Genomic DNA, 9,480 nt, shown 5'->3' on the forward strand with positions numbered 1-9,480 from the left:
GTCTTTTGTGGCTGGCGTGCTTAAAGAGTGTGCGGAGAGGGAAAGCAACGAGAAAGCGGTTCTGACGGTAGAGATGAAGCTGGATATTGCCAAGTTTGCTGCGCAGATATTTCGGACAGCATTGCTCTTAAAGAAGTCCGTTGAAAGGAATGGTCGGAATAGGGATCCTTTCGAAGCATGTGGATGGCGATGGTTATGTCTGGTGGGATTGATGAATGATTACTTGGAGCCAGAGTTGCTTCGCCAAATAATTTCAGATAGTGAAAAGATTGTGCCCCGGCCGAAACATGTGTCACCATTATGGTACTTGGCCTGTCGGATGCCGGCTTCTGTTGATGGAAGGCGCGTTGCTACTCGTTTCAAGAGTTGGCTGAAAGAACCTCCAGCGTGGTGGCCGGTCAGTTCCGGAATTTATCAGGATCACTTCCCCCATGAGTTTGGCGAGCTACCGATGTCCAAGACGTCTGCCCGCTTAATTGCCTTTAGTTCCAGAGCTGCACATTGGCTTGCATCCGGGATCGGCAACTTCCGCGTGACAAGCAAAACTTGGATACCTAGCAAAAATGCCGACATTGTGAACATCTTTCACACCTCATTAGGAGACCAACGGTTTAGCCAGATGATCGACTTAGTCAAACCAAAATTTCATGCCATTATTCAAGCCCCTGAACTAATAGCCGAACTAACAGACAGATCGATCATGGAGGTCCTCTGCAAATACGCGAGTATACATCGTAAACCCGCCTACAAGTTTTGTAAAGACTGGCAGTTCGATGTGCCGTCCGAGAAGTCTGATTTGAGCATGGATTTGAGCACGGATACGTCTGAAGACGAACCGCCGCCAAAAAAGACGCGCAGTGGATGACCCCTCCCTGCCTTGCTCAGCGTTGTGCTGGACGATAACGTGCCCTCGCTGTGTCTCAACCTTTTTCTAAACCCCGACGGATCACTGACAACCCGACGGATGACTGACAACCATTACCGACGACCGAACGAACTCCTTCATCCCACTTACTGTTTCGCACCGATAGATGTCACCAATTACACACAAAATCTTACCCAGAAGGCGTCTGCTTGACTTAAAATGACAACAGCGGTGCAGGTGAGAATGGTACCAGTGTTAAAGGAAGCTGTAGGAAATTGTATAGCTCGAGGCTCAGAGGTATTGGCGAATCCGCGTTCTTGTCGCGAGCGGTCTCGGTCCCCCGCAGTTAAACCGACCACTGTTCAAACGCCATTTGACTTCTTTTATTACTTTACTAAATTTCTGGAATGAGGGTATGTTGTACCGGCCAGAGGACTGGGTACGTGACCCTGGCTATACTTGGGGTGCCGCCACCGGGCGAAGAAACCCTTCCTGGCGATGTCAGGGGTCCGAGCGCGGTGATTGAAGTAGATACGCCGGATGTCCGGTACCATGGGCAAGCTGAGGTCACGGAACGGCTGTCTCTGCTCTCCGGGGATGCGTGTCCTGAGCGTTGGTTGGCAGGCGTGACCGTACCTTTGGTGGAAGCGCGGCCCGAGCCTTTGGCGTCAACCCCGCGGGGGAGCCCATTGGTGAAAGGCCCCCAAGAACCGCTGCTGGCGTCGTCGGCCGAACCTTTGGTGAAATCCATGTCGGGGCTTGTGATGGAAGCTTACCCTGATCCTTTGTTGGAGGGCCTGGGGGAACCGTTGATGGACGTGTCGGAGCCGGTGATTCAGCCTTGGAAGGAGACTTGGTCTGAGCCTTTGGTGTCAGCCTCCAGGGAACCTTTGGTGGAAGCCAGCTCGGAGCCGCTGACGGAGGCACCGCGGGGTCGGGTGATGGAGGTAATCCCGGAGTCTTTGGTGGGAGCTTGCCCTGCACCTTTTGCGGAAGCCTGGGCTGGGTCTGACTTCGTCGCTCGGGTGTTGGATGAGTGCTTAGAGCTGGAGAAGAACCGCAAACCAACACTCTGTCCACGTCAAGAATTGGAGGTTGTTAGAATGGCTACGGCCGCTATCCTGACAGCGGCGAGTGAACAAAAAAGTAAAATGGACCTGTCCATTTCTGATTTCGAGGGGTGTTCATTTCGATGTCTAAAATTGGCATTGTTAATTCGTGAATGGCGGAAAGAAAGGAAGCATGGTGGCTTTACAGAATTGATTGCAAGACTGGAGGAGTTGGTATCTAGACCGGCTGGTTTGTCTGATACCTGGTTTCTGGCTGGCGTGATACAAATGTTCTCTTTAGCCACGTATTTGTACCGCTGGCTACCCCTTAAGGTATCGCCGCGAAGTGGCTGGGGTTGCCGGAAAATGGTATTTCGGGTCTCCCTCCCAGATGGAATTGTACGTTTGCCGGAAGATGAAGGTTCCGTAAAACGCGTTTGCGCCTGCTCAAAGCTAATCTGGTGGTTCCATCAAGCTATTGGAAATATTCGCAGTGATGAAGAGACTTGGCTCTTATTGAGTTGGCCACCGCCGCTATTCAGAATTTATCGGGACCTGGGCAAGAGGACATTTGATGATGCCATAGGGGCAATGAGGCATATAATTCGGCCTCCACTACACTTGTCCAATTTCAAGCTTATGGCTTGCTTACTCAAGTACGTTGAGACCACTTCGCCGATGATTATTGGGAGCCGTCTTCCAAAGGCCGCCGACAAGCTTAAAGCCACTTGTAGTCCTCAGTTATCCTCGTCCCGTCAATTATCCTCGGCGGGTGATCCTCTGCCCTCCTCATTCAGTTCCAGTCGAACGCCAGCTTGTTCGGCAGCGTCCCTGGTTAATGTCGATCACTCGGCTGGCCCCACGGGGGTTGATCCCGACAGTTCGGTTGCCGCGGAGATGACGTCTTTTATGGCTGGCGTGCTTAGGGAATGTGCGGAGAGGGAGAGCAATGAGAAAGCGGTTCTGACGGTAGAGATGAAGCTGGATATTGCGAGGTTTGCTTCGCAGAAATTTCAGGGTGCGCTGTTGATAGAGAAGTTGGGTGAAAGGCAACGTCGGAATAGGGACCGTTTCGAAGCGTGTGGGTGGCGATGGTTGTGTCTGGCGGGACTGATGAATGACCACTTGAAGCCAGAGTTGCTTCGCCAAATGATTGCTGCTAGTGAGAAGATTGTGCCGCGACCGAAACATGTGTCACCATTATGGTACTTGGCTTGTCAGATGCAGACCGGTCTGCGAGCACACAACTTTGTTACCGGTTTCAGGAGGTGGCTGAAAGTACCTCCTGCATGGTGGCAATTCAGCTGTGTAGTTCACCGTGATCACTTCCCCCATGAGTTTGGCGAGCTACCGATGTCTGAGACGTCTGCTCGCTTAATTACCTTCAGTTCTAGAGCTGCACATTGGCTTGCAACCGGAATCGGCAAATCCCGTCTGACACCATCCAAAACTTGGAAACCTGGCAAAAGTGCTGACATAGTGAACATCTTTCACAAGGTTTTGGGAGACCAACGGTTTAGCCAGATGATCGACTTAGTCAAACCTAAATTTCATGCCATTATTCAAGCCCCTGAACTTACCGACAAATCCATTATGGATATCCTCTTCAAATGCGCGAAAGTAAATCGCCGAACACTTTACAGATTTTGTAAAGCTTGGCAAGCTTCAGAGAGGTCTCATCCGGTCATGGATGGGGGCACGGATGGGAACTCGTCTGAAGACGACCCGCCACCGAAAAAGGCGTGCCGAGGGTAGACCCATCGATTCCCTCAGAGGGCTTACTCAGCGCACTCCGAGGGATGACAACCAACCAACCATTAATACCAGCACCGACCCCTGCCCTATTATTCTTATTACATACTAGGAATGTCGTCACGGACACCCTTACACCACACATACTAGGAATGACAAGGGCTTTCGCAACAAGTATGGTTCCTGATCACTTAGCATACCGGATGACCCCTTGTGTCGTGTTCCTACCGGGGTCGTGTTCCTGCCGGGATCCGTTCCGGTTATCTGCACAATGGATGAGAAAAATGTGGGTTAATTTTCGCTGGAGTCGCCACGGTGAGGCAGTGGAGTTTGTACGCTGGAGACTTTCGGCGACATCAAGTTCCCCCCCCCCCCCCAAATGTTCCTAACAAAATCTGGCAGACGACCATCCGGCAGATAACGCGCGGGTGCGGTGAGTTGTTGACGAATAACGTTAGGGTTCCACTTGCTTCAAAGTCGGACCCGTTGGGGAACGCAGGCTTCAAAACAAGAGTCCTAATGGCTCGGTTCACTGGCTCCAAGAGTTCACTGGCGCGTGATTTGTCTTCGTTTACGACTTGGTATTATTAATTCTGGATTACTATGAGGATATGTCGGAGCGGCCATAATACTAAGAGGATAACAACCATCGCTACATTTGGGGTGTCGCCAGTGGGAGGGACGCCGCCCAATGAAATCGGGAGTGCCAACTCGAGAGCGGAGAGCTCGACAACGGAGTTGATCTCGTCACGAATAGCAGACCTGAATCCAATGGTCGAAGAGGCGACGCCAAACGGCCGGCACCGCCAGCTCCGGCTACTGCATCAGCCCTCCGTTGATGCGTGGGCTGAGCCTTCCTCGACTGGGCCTTCCTCGACTGGGCCTTCCTCGGCTGAGCCTTCCTCGGCTGAGCCTTCCTCGGCTGAGCCTTCCTCGGCTGAGCCTTCCTTGGCTGGGCCTTCTTCGGCTGAGCCTTCCTCGGTAGGCTCGATTGTATTTTTGGCGATGTCGCAGGCGAAGCCAGTGGGGGACACCTCGCAGGAGCTATTGACCGGATCCTTGAACGAAGCCTGTCCTGACCTTGTGAAGGAAGCTTTGTGGCAACCATGGCTGAGAGCACCACAGGAGACCATGATGGAATGGTCGAGCGACCCTTGCATGGTCTCGACGGAACATTTGGTGGAAGCCGGTCCGAATCCTGTGATGGAGGAGACCCCGTTAGAACCATTGATGGAGAGCTCGAGAGAACCTTTGATGGAAGCGCGGCCTGAGCCTTTGGCAGCAACCTGGATGGGTCCTAATTTAGTGCCTCGGGTGCTGTATGGGTGCTTGGAGATGGAGAAGGACCTCAAACCCGGACTCAGTTCACTAGAAGAACTCACGGTTGTGGGGTTGGCTGAGGACGCCTTGAGAGAACTGATCAGGCGAAATAGAAGTGCAACAGACCTATCCGACTTGTCGATTTCTGATTTCGACAGTTGTTCTTGGCGATGGCTCAAATTGGCGTTGTTAATGCGGAAGTGGCAAGGCGAAGACGTTGGCCTGCTTTGGGAGTTAGAGGATTTGGTCCCTAGACCGGCTGGCTTATCTGATACCTGGTTTCTGGCTGGCGTCTTACAGAGATTCCTCCCGTCCGCGAGTCTTTCAAACTGGTTGCCTCGTACGATGTCGTCTCAGAGTGGCTGGGGTTGCAGGAAGATGATTTTTCGTGTGTCCTTTCCAAATGATATTGTTCGTTTACCGGAGAATGAGGACTCCATAAAACGCGTTTGCGCCTGCTCAAAGCTTGACTGGTGGTTCCGTCAAGCTCATAGAAACATTATCATTGACGAAGAGGCGTGGGATATATCTGAACACCCGGAGGCTATCGCCAGCGTTCGGCGTGCTTTGGGCAAGCGGGCATTTGACGAAGCTGTAGAAGCAATGAAAACTGTAATACCGCCTCCGGATTGTTTGAACATGTCGAATCGAAAGTACGTAGCTTGCTTAATGAAGCATGTTGAGACAGCCCCACCGAAACAAATCAAGATGAAAATTAAATGGAGAAGACGTGCTCCCAGGACAACCCGAGGTCCTCAAGCCGTCCCTGGTCATGAAGCCACCCGTTGTCGTGGGTCCTCCATTCCGTCCAGCTCCGATTCCGCTCCAACGCAAACTTGTTCGTCAGTGGCTTTCGTCGCTGCAGATAACTCTGTTGATCCCGATAACTCGGTTGATCCCGATAGGTCGGTTGCTGAGGAGATGACGGCCTTTGTGGCCCGCGTACTTGAAGAGTGCGCGTCCAAAGAGAAAAGCGAGGGAGTCAGTCAGGGGCAAGAGGAGGTGCTGAGTATCGCCAGACTCGGCGTGAAGAACTTTCAGGCTGTACTGTCCTCCACAAAGGTGTCAGCAGAAAGGAAACATCGGGGTCGGAGAGAGAACCCTTTCAACGCGTGTGGGTGGCGATGGCTGTGTCTTGTGGGCCTGATCAATGACTACCTGGAGCCGGGGTTACTTAACCAAGTTATTGCCGACAGCGAAAAGTTAGTGCCTAGGCCGAAACATGTGTCGCCGTTATGGTACCTGGCCTGTCGGATGCAGGCCTGTCTGAGAACAACTTCTATGACGGGAGCTCCGCCATGGTGGCGATTTAAGATAACAGTTTATCATGATCATTTCCCCCGGACGTTTGGCCAGCTGCCGTCATCTGAAGCGTCTGGCCGCTTGATTGCCTTCTGTTCTAGAGCTGCTGAATGGATCACATCCGGAATCCGCAAATTCCATCTGACCCGCAACACATGGTTACCCACCTTAAATGACGACATTGTGGATGTATTCCACAAAGTACTAGGAGACCACTGGTTCAGCGAAATGATCAATATAATCAAAGCAAAAATCTCTAAAATTGTACCTGATGAGGGTCCAGAACAAATGAAGAAGCTATCAGACAAATCCATCATGGAAACCGTCCTCAGGTACGCCCACGTGCCTAGAAGGGTCAGCTGTGGATTCTGTAAAAGTTGGCAGTTTGATGTTCCCTTAAATCCCAAGAGGTCCGGTGGAATCGCGGACACGAATTCGTCTGAGGACGAATGGCCCCCGGAAAAAGTACGCAGACTACTCACCTAGAGAAGTCTTTCCGCCGACCCAAAGCTAGCACACTGCTCGAAGTGTGCGGCTTCTAGAGCCTTACCATTACCCCTCTCAGGGGGGGGGGGGGGGTACCCCTCTCTGGTCTCGGCATTGAAGGGAATGAATGCCCGACGGGCATAGCAATCAGTCGGTTTTGGCTGTGTCATTTTTATATGTACCATTTCTACGGAGTTTCAGCATTGAGCGATAAGGGTGGTGTCCAGCGATGTCAGCACATGTGAACAGCGTTGGGTGCTGAGTGATTGTTTAGTTCCTAGACGCTGGAACCGAGTGTGAGGGCCGTTAGAGCGCGACTTCACGGACGAGGGCCGACAAATAAATTAGCAATGAGAACATGCCACGGCGGCCAGAATGCCCAGTGGGTGGTCATGGGTATATTTGTGGCACCCAACGCGGGCTACACGCCGCCCGACGACGCGGAAACCAGCGCGTTCCTGGCGGTTACGGACCCTGTGTCTAGTCCTTTTTCCCCGGATGCCTGCCCTGTCGCGAAGGCCCCGGGAGAGGAAGTCTGGCCAGAGCTCTTGGCGGAGTTCTGGGCAGAGTCATACCCAAATCCCTGGTCGGCGATTTTAGACGAGACTTGGTCGGAGTCCTTGGTGGAGCCCCCGTTGGAAGATATGATAGAGACGAACCCGGACCTGATGATGGTAGCCCCCTTGACGGAAGACGCGAGGGTGGAAGACGCGAGGGTGGAAGACGCGAGGGTGGAAGACGCGAGGGTAGAAGACGCGAGGGTAGAAGACGCGAGGGTAGAAGACGCGAGGGTGGAAGACGCGAGGGTGGAAGACGCGAGGGTAGAAGACGCGAGGGTGGAAGACGCCTTGAGGAAACCCTGGGTTGGGACGGACTTAGTTGAAAGGGTGTTGGATCAGTGCCTGAAGGACGAGAAGAATTACAAGCCGGTGCTCATGAGACATCAGCAACTGAAGATTGCAAGGTTGGCTAAGGCAGGTTTGTTGAGAGAACTGGGCAGAGCGAGCAGTGGGAAAGGCGTTCCCGACTTGTCGATTTCTGATTTTAAGTGCTGTTCATGGCGATGGCTGAAACTGGCGTTGCTAATGCGAGAATGGCAAACTAAGGATGGGGACTTCACCAACTTCATTGCGACGTTGCAGGGATTTGTGTTGAGACCGGAGGGTTTATCTGACGTATGGTTTCTGGCTGGCATCTTGCAGAGATTTATGACGGCATGGAGTTTATCCAACTGGCTACCCCGGCAGCTGTCACCTCAGGGTGGTTGGAACGGCAGGAAGATGATTTTTCGCGTTTCCTTTCCCGATGGCGTTGTTCATTTACCGGAGAGTAAGAAGTCCATAAACCGTGTTTGCGCCATGTCCAAACTAGTCTGGTGGTTACATCAGGCACAGCAAACCGTTCGTATTGATAAGGAAACATGGACAGACTCAGGATGGCCGGCTGCTCTAACCAGAGTAAAGAGTAATTTGGGTGAGATATTTGACGAGACGGTGCAGGCAGTGAAGACCAAATTCCCACCACCGTCGTTGTCGATGTCAAATTCACGATACCTTAGTTGCTTACTCAAATATGTTGACATGACTCCCCCAAGTCAGACCAAGATTCCTAGGCCTTCCTATACAGTAAAAAAACGAAAGTGTCTGCCTGATTCCAATCCTTCGACATCATCCGTGGACGCGGAAAATATCAGTGAGCCGGTTGATCCTGATAGATCGGTTATTGAAGAAATGTCGGGCTTTATGGCAAGTGTGCTTGAAGACTGCGCCGAGAGAGAGAGAAAAGAGAAAATAGGTTACCCGGTGGCGGGGAAGGTGCATGTTTCTAGAGTATGTTTCCAGAAATTTTTAGGAGTCTTGTCGTCCACAAGGAAGTCGGCTGAGCGGAATCGTGACAAGAGGATATCAGACCCTTTTAAAATGTGTGGGTGGCGATGGTTATGTCTGGCAGGGTTGATGAATGACTACTTGGAGACATATGAGGTTCTCCAAGTTATTGCCGACAGCGAAAAGTTAGTGGCTCGGCCGAAAGACGTGTCACTACTGTGGTACTTGGCATGTCGATTGCAGTCTTGTCTGAGAGGTAAAGACATTATTGCTGGTATCCTTGATGGTATGAAAGAAGGTGATGTATCTTCAGGATGGTGGACTGTCAGTACAGTAATTTACCGTGATCACTTCCCCCAGACGTTTGGCGAGCTTCCGATATCTGAGACATCTGTTCGGTTAATTGCCTTCAGTTCCAGAGCTGCACATTGGATTGCACAGGGAATCCGCAAACTTAGATGTACCCCCAAGACATGGCGGCGGCCGGTTTCAAATCGTGATATTGTCGATTCTTATCACGCGGTACTGGGGCATGGACGGTTCAATGAAATGATAAAATTGGTCAGACCCAAAATCTCGACCATTACGGACTCACCAAAAAAACTGTTAAAGCTTTCGGATAAGACCATAATGGAAATCCTCCTCAAGTATACAAAATTGGATCGAAGGATACACCTCGAATTCTGTAGGGACTGGCTGTTTGATACAGTAGCCTCGAAAGGATATAAAAGGTTATCTGAAGATGAAGCAAACTCGTCTGAAGATGAAGGACCGGCGAAAAGAGTGTGCACTAAATGACCGACTACTCATCGTCATAATATTTTTTGGTGTCCTACCAAGTACTCCAACGGCTATGAATGACTCAGAACACATCACGTAA

The 9,480-nt window shown here is 51.5% G+C and overlaps 4 protein-coding genes across 4 annotated transcripts; all 4 read left to right on the plus strand.

The window, feature by feature from the left end:
- Positions 1-865, plus strand: GNI_012490 (hypothetical protein; the record flags this gene model as incomplete). The annotated part of the gene is made up of 1 exon (XM_011130553.1): positions 1-865. A coding segment is annotated over one exon (865 nt), but the record flags the coding sequence as incomplete, so codon positions are not given.
- A 407-nt stretch (positions 866-1,272) lies between these two features.
- GNI_012500 (hypothetical protein) lies at positions 1,273-3,669 on the plus strand (the record flags this gene model as incomplete). The annotated part of the gene is made up of 1 exon (XM_011130554.1): positions 1,273-3,669. The coding sequence occupies one exon, from the start codon at positions 1,273-1,275 to the stop codon at positions 3,667-3,669; it is 2,397 nt and encodes a 798-aa protein (XP_011128856.1).
- A 600-nt stretch (positions 3,670-4,269) lies between these two features.
- GNI_012510 (hypothetical protein) lies at positions 4,270-6,774 on the plus strand (the record flags this gene model as incomplete). Its single annotated transcript, XM_011130555.1, has 1 exon — positions 4,270-6,774. The coding sequence occupies one exon, from the start codon at positions 4,270-4,272 to the stop codon at positions 6,772-6,774; it is 2,505 nt and encodes an 834-aa protein (XP_011128857.1).
- Positions 6,775-7,124: 350 nt separating this feature from the next.
- Positions 7,125-9,398, plus strand: GNI_012520 (hypothetical protein; the record flags this gene model as incomplete). The annotated part of the gene is made up of 1 exon (XM_011130556.1): positions 7,125-9,398. The coding sequence occupies one exon, from the start codon at positions 7,125-7,127 to the stop codon at positions 9,396-9,398; it is 2,274 nt and encodes a 757-aa protein (XP_011128858.1).
- Between the last annotated feature and the right edge of the window lie 82 nt (positions 9,399-9,480).

Source organism: Gregarina niphandrodes, assembly GCF_000223845.1.
Source record: "Gregarina niphandrodes unplaced genomic scaffold scaffold00002, whole genome shotgun sequence".
Taxonomy (NCBI): Eukaryota; Apicomplexa; class Conoidasida; order Eugregarinorida; family Gregarinidae; genus Gregarina; species Gregarina niphandrodes.